This window comes from Kazachstania africana, chromosome 8, assembly GCF_000304475.1.
Source record: "Kazachstania africana CBS 2517 chromosome 8, complete genome".
NCBI classification, from domain to species: Eukaryota; Fungi; Ascomycota; class Saccharomycetes; order Saccharomycetales; family Saccharomycetaceae; genus Kazachstania; species Kazachstania africana.
The window spans coordinates 428,545-440,686 of NC_018947.1; the positions used below are offsets into that span (position 1 = coordinate 428,545).

The window sequence follows — 12,142 nt, forward strand, 5'->3', positions numbered from 1 at the left end:
TGTTTTCATGAGATTGGAGGACTATTGAAGTGTAGTTCTGTATAGATACGCACGCCTTAAATGATCCGAATGGGGCAGAGAAAGTTCGTAATAATACTTCACTACACCGGTCCATCAAGGCTCTCTCAAGCCAAACAGCAACCAACCAGCTAGCGTTAGAACTAGTACACTCAACGAGCCTGTGCTTACGTGACTTGTCCCATTGCATTGCAAAACGCACGTGACTAAACCCTAAATGTGCATATATCACGAACTACGTAACCCTCTCCATAACCTTTAAGGTCGCAAAGGGCCAACACAGTTTTTTTTCGATACTGTAAAGGTTACGCATATCAGTGGATTCGAAAGACATCTGTAAATTATATAAAGATCAGGATAAGAGATGGAAGATCTGAGTTTGCGACTTACTCTAAATCTTACCAGGTCATCATCGATGAAGATGGATAAGTCATCATCAATGTTATCAATAACAGAGCTGATACCGAGAGCAATCGATACATGCTCTACTTCAAATGATTACGATGGTAACAATAATTTAAGAATTTTATCTGTATTCATATTATTGATTTCAGCTTCCATAGGGGTATTTTTCCCCATATTGGCGTCTAGATACTCCTTTATCAATTTACCAGGCTGGTGTTTCTTTATTGCCAAATTTTTTGGTTCTGGTGTGATTGTCGCTACTGCATTTATTCATTTATTAGAACCTGCTTCCGAAGAATTGGGTGACGATTGTCTAGGAGGCACTTTTGCTGAATACCCTTGGGCTTTTGGTATTTGTCTCATGTCTCTCTTCTTCTTATTCCTCGTAGAGATCATTTCCCACTATTTTGTCAATAAAAATTTTGGTCATGATCATGGACACGATGAAACTGGTACAATCGTACACCATATACCACGCGAAGAAGATGAAGAAGAAGAAGACAGCCTTGATGAAGATTTTAAAAAAGGCGATATAGAATCTCAGACTTCTCCTGACATTAGAACTCATAAGCTAGATAGATTGGCTTCAATACTAGGCAAAGATCATTTTTCACACGATTCTACCCATCAAGATCCATCGCAGTTGGGTACTTCAACTGAAGAGTTCCAAAAGGAACAATATTTAAATCAAATTGTTGCATTATTCATCCTGGAATCAGGTATTATTTTTCATTCCATATTCATTGGACTTTCATTAGCCGTTACTGGTGCAGAATTCAAAACATTATTTATCGTATTAACATTCCATCAAATGTTCGAAGGTCTCGGTCTAGGTACCAGGATTTCAGAAGCCAATTGGCCACAATCTAAAAAATACATTCCCTGGCTAATGGGTCTTGCATTTGCATTGACTACAGCCATTGCTGTAGCCATAGGTATAGGTGTAAGACACTCGTGGGTACCCGGCTCAAGAAACGCATTAATTGCCAGCGGTATATTCGATTCAATATCAGCAGGTATCTTAATATACACAGGTCTTGTCGAACTAATGGCACATGAATTTTTATATTCAAATCAATTCAAAGGCCCTGATGGTTTCAAACGTATGCTCTTCGCTTATTTCATTATGTGTTGCGGTGCAGCTTTGATGGCTTTATTGGGTAAATGGGCATAATTTAATGATACACATACTATTTATACACATATTTTTTCTGTTTAATGACTCTTAATGACTATTTTTTATATTACTGTACATGTGATTCGAACTCTCTGATATATCTAATAAATTATTCTTTATACTCTCTTTATACGATTGTACCAAATACTCTCTTCTTTCCAGACTTGGATTCTTGCACATTTTGATCAAGTTCATCATTGAATTCAAAGTTATGTGTTAGATTCCATTGTTGTTTGATGAATTTTAAACCTTGTATGTTATAACCCAAATCATCTTCATTCTTTCGTAGTGCTCCACGTAATCTATCTTTAACTCTATCAACCTGTAATTTCAAATCTTCATTTTTCTGTGATATAAGTTCTTTATGGTTAGATTTGATAACGAAGAATAAATTCTTGCAAATCAAAGTTAAATGATTATTCAAAACTTTAGGATCGTTCAAAACAATATCAATGAATTTCAAAAATTTCAAAACGTAAGAAAATGGGAATACCAATATAGCATCTTCTAATTGTGAAGGTTTAATCTTTATTAATGTCTCTAGGATATACTGTTCAGGAGTCTTGTTAATAGCAGTCAAAATTGCATTACCTTGTGGTTTGATTGGGGCATCACCACCAATTTTCTTCTTTTTCCAAAGTTCTAGATCTTTTAGATACGTTTCATTCTTTTCAATTTCTTCAATACCCAAATCCAAAGCTTCCATCAATCTTTCACCTGCTTTTAATGACTCTGCTGTCTGTTTGTGGACATCAGTGGCTTCATCTTCATCTTCTGATCCCTTTGTATCACTTTTGAATGCGGAATCACCGGTACCTTCTTCCAATGAATTCAATAATGTGTTCTCATATTGTTCTTCCATCTCTCTTTCACGTTCTTCTTCTAGGAAAACTTGATCTTCCGTTTCTTCCCAGATTCTTAAACTATGGTCGTGAGATGATGAAACCACAAAAGAGGAATCATCTGCAATCGCAATGGACCAAACTTCATTTTGATGAGCTACTAATTTCTGTATACATTCAAATTTATCACCATCCCAATATTTGATAGTACCATCCTTAGAACAACTGAAAAAATTGTGGGAGTTGTTCAAAAACTTAACGTTCATAATTGAATCGGCGTGTGCAAATAATGATTTATGACAATCACCAAAATCAAGACCCCAAATCTTGATATTTTTATCTGCGGATGATGTTATAATCAGTTTAGAATCAAATGATATGTCAATGGATAGTACTGGCAATTTGTGACCATATAAACTTAAAAAGAATTTCATGGAATCTAGGAAGAATATCTTGACAGTATAATCTAGTAAAGAAACAGCTAAAAATTTGTCATCAGGAGATAATCTAACACAAAGGATATCTTCACCAATTTCTAATGTAGTATCATGAAACAATTTCAATACGGGGATGTAACTGTCCCTTGTACCTTCCACTTTTTGTTGGTCAAGTTTGAAGTCCCAAAATTTGACTGTCTTATCAGCAGACCCAGTAATTAATCTTTTACCGTCACTCGTTATATCCAAAGACCATATAGCAGCATCGTGAGCATCTTCAATATTTTCTAGTTGGGTAGAAGATGCCAAATCAAACAGTTGTAACTCACCATTTCTTGTACCGACAATAACCAATAGACCACCAGGTAGAAATTTACAACATAATGCATATCCACATTCAAAAGTTCTTATACATTTATGAGTTTTCAAATTCCAAATCTTTAATAGACCGTTAGATGCAGTGGCCAAAAGTTTATTATCGTCACTAATAGCGATGGATCTGATGTCTGTTCTTTGACCATGAAGTTCGATGGTATGTATCTTGCTTGGTGGCTGTGGAATTCTCTTAGCGTATGTGACAGAATAGTACTCGATAGTGTTACTTGAAGTTGTTACAACAAGTTCCAACTTTGATGAAGTGGCATGTGTCCAACATACAGATTTTATCTTGTAAGTCGATCTCACCGTCTGGAAAGGATGCATTAAGAAGGAAACAAATGCTTCATCCACATTTTGAGCTATTTCATCATCAGTCATACCTTTTTCTTTCAATCTCTTTTCTCTTTTCTTCAAAGCTTTTTCAATCTCATCTTTCTTTCTAATTCTAAATATTTCTACTGTCTTATCTGCGTTTTGAATGTGAAAGAAACTGACATCATCACCTTTTGAGGTTATAAATTCCACACTCAAACCTCTCTGTTTACTTTGTTTCTCGAAAATTCCCTTTTCCACTAATTTAGATCCATTTGGTTGATTTTCTAAATCAAGCTTCCAGAATTTCACTTGTGATTCGGCGCTTGTTGTGACTACTAAGTCGTTATGGATTCCTAGAGACCAACATTCGCCTGTATGAGCAATATGAGTTTCAACACATTGCTGGATCTTTAAATCCCAAACCTTAATGAGACCATCCTTTGATGTACTGATCAACCAATTTTCGTCATCACTACACCAGATACCAGTAATGTTATCTTTATGCGATCTCAATTTGTATAGACCAACTTCACTGACCAAATCCCAGACGATGATATCTGAATCATTAGAACCCGAGATTAATCTAGTACCAGTGGAATCAAAAGTCAAAATAGTGATTGCTGATTTATGGCCATTGAACGTTAAAAGAATAGTCTTTGAAATTAAATCCCATACTTTGATTACACCATCGGAATAACCTGCGGCCAACAAATTGGTATCTTCATGATACTTAAAATAAGTGACGGACGCTGGCTTACTTAATTTGGAGTCAATAGAACCTGGAGGAGGTAATCCATCGGTCAGCTGGTTCACTAATTCACCTGTCTTGATATCCCATATATTTATATTTTCTAAAGCACTGGTAATAATGTTACCTGGGCCATTACCATTCGGAATCCACACAGAATTAGAATTTGAACTAATAACACCAAAAACCGAGGTTTGTTCAAAACGTTGATACGATTTAACCATCTATAATAGCGTTTGATAGTGTCCAAAGGCGATCTTTATTCTGTTCATTTACTATGGCAATCATTTTCAACTCTTGGCTCATCTCATCGCAAATTTTCATATTGGCAAAAAAAATTTTAAACAACCCACACACCGCGTATAAGAAATGACATAAATAAGAGATATATTGCAGTATTGAACTAGCACCGCAAAACTCAGTGTATTCTTCTCCCATTGAATATTATTAGGAATGTGGAAGTTGAAAACCAGCGACTTAGGTAGAGAGAATTATATTTATTAAGAAATAAAAAAAATAAAATTCTTCCCCGCCAGGACTCGAACCTGGAGTCTTCTGGTTCGTAGCCAGACGCCGTGACCATTGGGCCACGAGGAACAAGAATTTGTTATTTACTTAGAAACCAAGTCATCCTTTTAGCAGGTGAATAGTGCGTCCCTACAATTTTTATTTTAATTTGAATTTTGAAGTGAATTATTGTTGCTACGGCGTGCTTAACTATTTAAAACAAACATTAATAGCTATAGAAAGAGCACGCATTTCTCCATTGCTGTATACTGGCTCTGTGGGTGCGCCCAGCTACCTAATATACTAGCAAACAGTTTTTGTCAGTTCACAGGATAAGATTGCTGTTTGAAAAAAACCATTCAAAAGCACGTCCAAAGGAGCAATTCGCCGAAACCATGCAAGGCATAAAATAAGTGCGTCAACTCCATACAACTATCTTCTCACATTTACGAAAAATACTGCGGTTCTTTGTCATAAATAATTGTAGACAGTATATCTACATGATTAAGAAACTAGGCATGTGATCTCAAGATAACTCATTAGTACATTAAAAAAATGAAAGAACCTGAAGGTAGGTTCAATCGTATGTTACAGACAAAGCAAATGGACTGCTCAAGGCACTTTACTTCTTAATTAAAATGAATATACTTGGCACAGAATTGCTCTACAGCGACTTTCACATGCTTTTGAAGGCGATTTTATATGCAATTTATTTACTCGAATATTTCAAAACCAATAATATAACCGTTACAATTTGATCTTTGAAGTCCAACGAATATCTTTAGAGAGCAGTCCTGAACAGATATTATATTAAGATGCAGTGGACCCATAGAGGTTCTATAAAAGCCTATAACTTCCCCGTGTCTTGAAGATATTCATAGAACTCATCAATCACAAAGGGCCATGGATCATTTTCATCATACGATTCTTTGAGGCTTTCCAAGTCTTTAAATTTCCTGAAAAATTCCAATATCATCTGCCATATGTCCTTTGAAACCTGTTTTTTCCTTTCATCCGCTAGAAATTGAAACCATAGTGACAACAATTCATTACTAATCTCCACAGACTGAATAGATTCATTGAGGAAAAATAACTTCCAATATTCAATCGCTATATCCATATCGATGCTCTGATTCCTCGTATCATCATCTAGTATCAAACCAAAAGAAAAATTATAAATTGTAGTGAAATATGTCGGATCAGTATTCAGTTTCTCATTTAAGTCCTTCAGAACAACTTTGATATCATTCACGGTGCAACAACCCTGTTCGAACAAATATTGTAAAAAATCGTCCCTATAAATCTTATCCTGAAGATTCTCCCAATGCAAAATATGGGCCAAACAAATTGTAGCCAAATCTTCAATGGCTAAACCACAATCTTTGATTAGCTTGATCATGCCTTGAAAATCAATATAAGTATCTTCACTGCAATAATCCCGGAACAACTGAACTAGTTCCTTCGGATACACTGCTCTCCTGTTCGATCGTTCGTGCTCCTTGGTGAACCCACCCAACTCAGAGTCATAGAAATCGTTCAAAGCATAGTTAATATTCCAACGATTTTTACTCAGATACTTCCTCGCCATAGCAGGTTCACATTGGGTGAACCCAATAAAATGAACAATCGCCTCTTCTTCCATCGACTTTACCATCTTGTTAGTATCATCATCGTCTCACGACCTGCTGAATAACCATACCAACATACTAATAGACACCTTCAACTGCCGTCAGAGAAAGCTTGTCATTAGTAGTTTTTCCAGATATCAAATATTAAATTTCGGTAACAAAAAATGATATTGATATTGAACATATTTATTATTGAAAACATCTACATAGAAGGTCAAAGGTCGCGGATTTTGGTTGAACTTGGCCATGTCAGATGAACAGATTTTGCATATGATGCTGCCCAACGCAAAATTTGCGGAAGATTTGGATCGATTGCTGTTGTGGCTATCGCCTGCTGAACATCAGTGTAAACCGCCATCCTTGAGGATAAAAAAATCCATTCAGAGGATCAGAGAGTGTTTCCAACTTTCTAGTGATTTCACCAATTGTCTTGTGAAACTATATATTGATCTGATTCGGTTTGAGTTTATATCGTACATGAAGGAGAATGCCAATTGTTTGAAATTTAATGACGTGCTGAAATTAGAAAACAGGATTGAACACCCTCGTCTTTTCATTCCAGAGCTGGAATTTGAGTATTTTAAGAATCTCCATATGTTGAGGCACTATTTATTAGATAGTGACAAATCTTTTAAGACTGCGCTTTGTACAAGCATAGAGAACTTGATTATGGAAGATGATTTTTATTCTGCTACTATAATCCTAGATTGGATCGATAGTGCATATTCCATTGATTTGTCACCAAAAGATCTTGTCCTCGACATGCTGGTGAAAAAGATAGCAGGTATTTGTAGTGGATCAATTCGGGGTTCATGGACTAGAAGATTCATTGTCATTGAGACATTTAACGATTTCATAGAAGTCTATTGGTCTCATTTCGCCCAATTGTTGAAATGTCCAGAAAATGACCATGAGTTGACCAAGACCGTTTTTAAATGCTTCGAAAGGGAATTTATTAACATTAGAATCAATGAAATTTTTGAAATTTTCACTTCTGCATATCCTGAGTCAAAGCCTACAATTTTAGAGCTAAGAAAGGTCATGAAAGCTCCCAAGGATTTACAAAGACTCACATACACATTTTTGGATACATTTAAGGATGAAATGTTGAACCCATGTGTGACTACGATCGATGCACTAACGTCATATTTGAAAGCAATCAAAGGGTTTCTGTTGTTGGATCCTGCTGGTAGATATCTCAATTTGGTCACAACATTTGTCAAGCCATATTTCCAAGATAAATCTGATCTTATAAACATTTTGCTATATGCAATTTTGGATTTGAAACCAAAGGATTTTGAAGATTTAAATATTTCTTATATTCCAGGATTAAATAAATTATCTCTAGATATGAGAGAGGATCCAGAATTTAGCATTGAAAATGTTGAGCCAAATGATAATAATTACAAGCGAACTGTTCCAAACTTAGAAAGCATCGGCGCCAATTCTTTGCATGATAAAGGTACATTGATTCAGGATCACATCATGAAACAATTCATGATGTGGGTGCCCGAGCCAAATATGAACAATTTGGAAAATGACCATGATAATGGCAACGATTTTGAAGAGGATAACAATGATGTTACTGCCGTCAACTCCATTTTCTATAATGTCAATCTTCTAGATATCCTGTTGGATTTATTTGAATCGAAGGAAATATTTATTGGTAAATTTGTTAACTTACTGACTATAAAGTTCTTCAAACTACAAAATTATAGAGTGGATCCAAATTGGCAAAAATGTCTTGAATTAATTAATTCCAAATTCAATAGCTCCAATATATCAATGGACGAGAAAATGGAGGAAGATGTAGCTATTGGAACGGTAAACCCTACAAACGAAAATTATGTGGATGAAAAACGGAAAACTAATGCTTCTAATGACATGGAAGAGATTCAAATAAGTTTGAACAAGATTGAAGTCATGCTAAATGACATAAGACACAGCGAAAAATTTTCATTCCAAATAAGTTCTGAACTTAATCGTTATGGACTTCGATCAAACAACGTGGGTATTAAACCAAAATTCATTTCACCATTGTATTGGGATTATGAGGATAATGAACTGGGGGTCAACAATTTTTTGAAGGAGAATGTATTTGATGAGGAGTGTACAAAAGCTATACTACAATATGCGTCTGAATATTGCTCGATAAATAAAGGTTTCGCCTTACACTACTGTAAAGGCAAAGAAATGATCGAAGTCGAAATATCGTTTAATGACGGTGCAATCAAAGGATTTCTAGTTAATGCAAGCCAATACTACGTTTTGACACTTTTCGATACCGGCAATGAAAAACTTACGATTGAGAGTATCTTAACTGCAGGTGAGGCCAAAAGATCAAAGAATGAAATCATTGATGCTTTGAAGTTTTGGGTAGAGAAAAATGTGTTAGTGTATGAAGGTGGATATTACTACAGCCGAGACCTACACAGTATTGAAAATTCCAAGGGCAACACAACAACCAGAACAGATGACCTCCTGGTGAAAGAAGCGTTGCCGTACATAAAGACCATGCTCGAGAGTTTTGGTAACCTGAGTGCTAGTAGGATACAGAATTTTTTGAAAGCTACTTTGCCAGCAGCTCAGGACAGCGACCACATAATAACTGATATTCACTCAGTTTTGGATACTCTTGTTTCCGACGGTATTTTGTTTAAAAACAGCAGCGGCTCTTATAAATTGGCCGACGAAACGTGACGTCCAGCACCCACCACACATTATTCTTAATGTTGAAAAATTGTGGTAACTGCATAGAATCTGCAAGATTCAGCGGGCTTGCCATACTACTTTCATCTTTTTTACTTGGCAGGCAACTAGCAAGCTCGAATAAGTGGGGCTCTCCTCACACCCTCTTTCTCAGCCGTTTTCTGAGTAAAATTTTCCGGACCGTCGTTTCTTTTTCAAAACTTACTCACTTTTGCCTTTTGGACTTCTCGAGGTCACTATATAAGCAAAACAGAGAACGATGGATCCAATGCTCGACTGAGTATATACTAGCATATAGAAGAGTATCTGTAACGAATAGTAATGACTAAGAAAATAGCTATATTCAAGACTGACGATGACGAAGACTGGACCAAACCATACGGTAATTTTGCTGATATGGCGATCAACGTAATGAATCAATGTAAACCCTTTGATGTGGAATACAGAGTGTTCGACGTAGTCAACAACGACTTCCCCAAGTTTACCGAGTTACTAACCGGCGGTTACGTTGGCATTTACGTTACTGGGTCCAAGTATGACTCGTTTGATGAATCTACTGAATGGATTGTCAAATTGAGGAAACATCTACGACACATGATTGTAGAAAATAGAGGCAAATTCCCACCTGTAGTAGGAGTCTGTTTCGGACACCAAATAATCTCGTATGTTCTTGGAGCAGAAGTGAATAGAAACCCTGAAGGATTCGAAGGGGGCATTGTGTCCATTGCGTTGAATGAATACGGCACGGCACTATTCGAGAACAAAGAGTCTCTAAATCTCTCGGAATTACATAACGATATAGTCTTTGATGTCCCCACAGACGTCGTGAACTGGGGGGCTAGTGCTAAATGCCCCGTACAAGGGTTCTACAGACCAAATGAGTTACTTACTTTCCAAGGTCATCCGGAGTTCGTTAACGAAGTCGCAAGAAACGGTTATAACTTGTTCTACGCTAAACCAGACCACAACTCAATAACGACAGAGGAGTATAAGAGCATGGAAACGAGCATCACTACCAAGACTAATGACGGTCTAATCGCTGCCAAAGCCATTTGGAAACTATACGAAACCACCATCTAGACGAACCCTGAAAATGTACAGCCATTCTGGACTCCCACGTGAGGTGAAGCGATGGGGCCCCACTCCGCACTAAAAGTCCTTTAATTGAACATTCCAAAGCACATGTACAGGAGAGGATAGCTCGATGTCAAGGGAAGGTATGCTGCAGGTGAGGGGCGTCTACATGCTTGGCACACGTAATGGGCTCGGCATCTCTTAACGATTAGTATATAAATAAGTAAGTAAATAAGCAAGAGTCGTGTAGTAGGGCTCTCAAAGACTTTAACCATCTATACTCAAACTGATACCCTCCCCATGATTTTACTAGCGTATTTAGTTGAAAGTCTGTTTTTCATTCCCAATTATTCTCTGTCATTGCCTCAAATTGGTGGTGGTGACAGCAAGCAGCCAGATTATGTGAATTTAAAATTCAAAAAGACATATGGGGACTCATTTGAAGGATCAACGACATGGTCTGCCCTTGCAAAGAGGACTCGAGGTTATGAACTAGTAGATTTAGTCAATAGACAAAATTTTTACTCCGTGGATTTGGATATTGGCACTCCGTCACAAACAATCACGGTGCTTGTCGATACAGGGTCCTCAGATCTGTGGGTGACAGGCTCCGACAATCCATATTGTGTCAGTGTTAAATCCAATCTAGTCAGCTCTACAAACAAGTTTGATTGTAACACATATGGTACATTCGATAAGAATCAATCCTCCACGTGGTCATCAAATGATACATTATTTTCCATCACGTATGGTGATACCAGTTTTGCCAGGGGCACTTGGGGACAAGATAAACTACATTTAGACGATTTGGACGTCAGTGGTCTTTCATTTGCCGTGGCCAATGTGACAAACTCTACCGTCGGTGTCCTGGGGATAGGTTTACCTGGATTAGAGGTAACGTATATCAATGCTCCAAGAAATAGATACCAATACGATAATTTTCCCATGATTTTGAAGAATAGTGGTGCCACTCATTCCAACCTTTACTCCTTGCATTTAGACCACCCAGAAGCTGAACACGGTACCGTACTTTTTGGTGCCGTAGATCACTCGAAGTACACGGGCAGTCTATACACCATCCCACTGGTGAACACACTGAAGACACATGGGTTCTCTGATCCAGCAAAATTCGAAGTTACCTTGCAAGGCGTTGGTATCGTCGCCAATAATACTCAGACTACGCTTACTAACACAAAGATTGCAGCGCTACTAGACAGTGGCACCACGCTAACTTATTTACCACAGGCTTTGGTACAAGTTATCGCTGATAGTATCGGCGCCAGATGGAGTAGCAGATACGGCTATTACATAGTGTCCTGTAGGGCTGTGGAGAATAGCGATACTACACTGGTGTTTGACTTCGGTGGGTTCCATATCAACGGCAAACTCACTGATTTTATAGTAGAGACTTTTGGCAATGTGTGTCTTCTCACAATCATTGAAGAAACAGGAAGCAACTCAGCAATCCTAGGTGATAATTTTTTGATCAATGCATATGTGGTATTCGACCTTGAAAACAACGAAATCTCCATGGCTCAGGCGCTTCACAATGTGGACGACGACCAAGACATTGAGATTGTCACAAGTAATGCAGGTGTCGCCAGTGCGGTGACAGCACTTGGATATTCAAGCACATGGACAGCAGAACCAAGTACCATTGAGACATTTGCCGGTGACATCTTCACGGTATCTGCTGGGGCCACAGCAAACTACACCACAGCGAAAACTAGGCAAAGTAGCAGTGACACTGAATCTAACACTGCCAGCACTTCAATGAACCGCAAGAATCTTGCCAACATGAACGTGCCATTCACATTTTTATATTCTTTCCCACTCCTGGGTTCGATCATTGCATGCATTTTATAACCAATATTCATCGTATACTTTATTTAGTCTAATTTAAA

At 37.5% G+C, this 12,142-nt stretch overlaps 6 protein-coding genes and 1 non-coding gene across 7 annotated transcripts; 4 read left to right on the forward strand and 3 right to left on the reverse strand.

The window, feature by feature from the left end:
- Window positions 1–457: 457 nt before the first annotated feature.
- ZRT2 (low-affinity Zn(2+) transporter ZRT2) lies at window positions 458–1,597 on the forward strand (the record flags this gene model as incomplete). Its single annotated transcript, XM_003958720.1, has 1 exon — window positions 458–1,597. One exon carries the CDS (start codon window positions 458–460, stop codon window positions 1,595–1,597), a length of 1,140 nt encoding a protein of 379 aa, XP_003958769.1.
- Window positions 1,598–1,727: 130 nt separating this feature from the next.
- DIP2 (snoRNA-binding rRNA-processing protein DIP2) lies at window positions 1,728–4,544 on the reverse strand (the record flags this gene model as incomplete). Its single annotated transcript, XM_003958721.1, has 1 exon — window positions 1,728–4,544. One exon carries the CDS (start codon window positions 4,542–4,544, stop codon window positions 1,728–1,730), a length of 2,817 nt encoding a protein of 938 aa, XP_003958770.1.
- A 300-nt stretch (window positions 4,545–4,844) lies between these two features.
- KAFR0Htrna12R lies at window positions 4,845–4,917 on the reverse strand. Its single transcript has one exon. It is a non-coding gene; the product is annotated as a tRNA-Arg (tRNA).
- A 757-nt stretch (window positions 4,918–5,674) lies between these two features.
- DCN1 (NEDD8 ligase DCN1) lies at window positions 5,675–6,481 on the reverse strand (the record flags this gene model as incomplete). Its single annotated transcript, XM_003958722.1, has 1 exon — window positions 5,675–6,481. One exon carries the CDS (start codon window positions 6,479–6,481, stop codon window positions 5,675–5,677), a length of 807 nt encoding a protein of 268 aa, XP_003958771.1.
- Window positions 6,482–6,701: 220 nt separating this feature from the next.
- On the forward strand, window positions 6,702–9,155 carry APC2 (anaphase promoting complex subunit 2; the record flags this gene model as incomplete). Its single annotated transcript, XM_003958723.1, has 1 exon — window positions 6,702–9,155. One exon carries the CDS (start codon window positions 6,702–6,704, stop codon window positions 9,153–9,155), a length of 2,454 nt encoding a protein of 817 aa, XP_003958772.1.
- A 330-nt stretch (window positions 9,156–9,485) lies between these two features.
- On the forward strand, window positions 9,486–10,244 carry KAFR0H02290 (putative amidotransferase; the record flags this gene model as incomplete). Its single annotated transcript, XM_003958724.1, has 1 exon — window positions 9,486–10,244. The coding sequence occupies one exon, from the start codon at window positions 9,486–9,488 to the stop codon at window positions 10,242–10,244; it is 759 nt and encodes a 252-aa protein (XP_003958773.1).
- Window positions 10,245–10,538: 294 nt separating this feature from the next.
- KAFR0H02300 (pepsin-like aspartic protease) lies at window positions 10,539–12,104 on the forward strand (the record flags this gene model as incomplete). The annotated part of the gene is made up of 1 exon (XM_003958725.1): window positions 10,539–12,104. One exon carries the CDS (start codon window positions 10,539–10,541, stop codon window positions 12,102–12,104), a length of 1,566 nt encoding a protein of 521 aa, XP_003958774.1.
- Window positions 12,105–12,142: the final 38 nt, after the last annotated feature.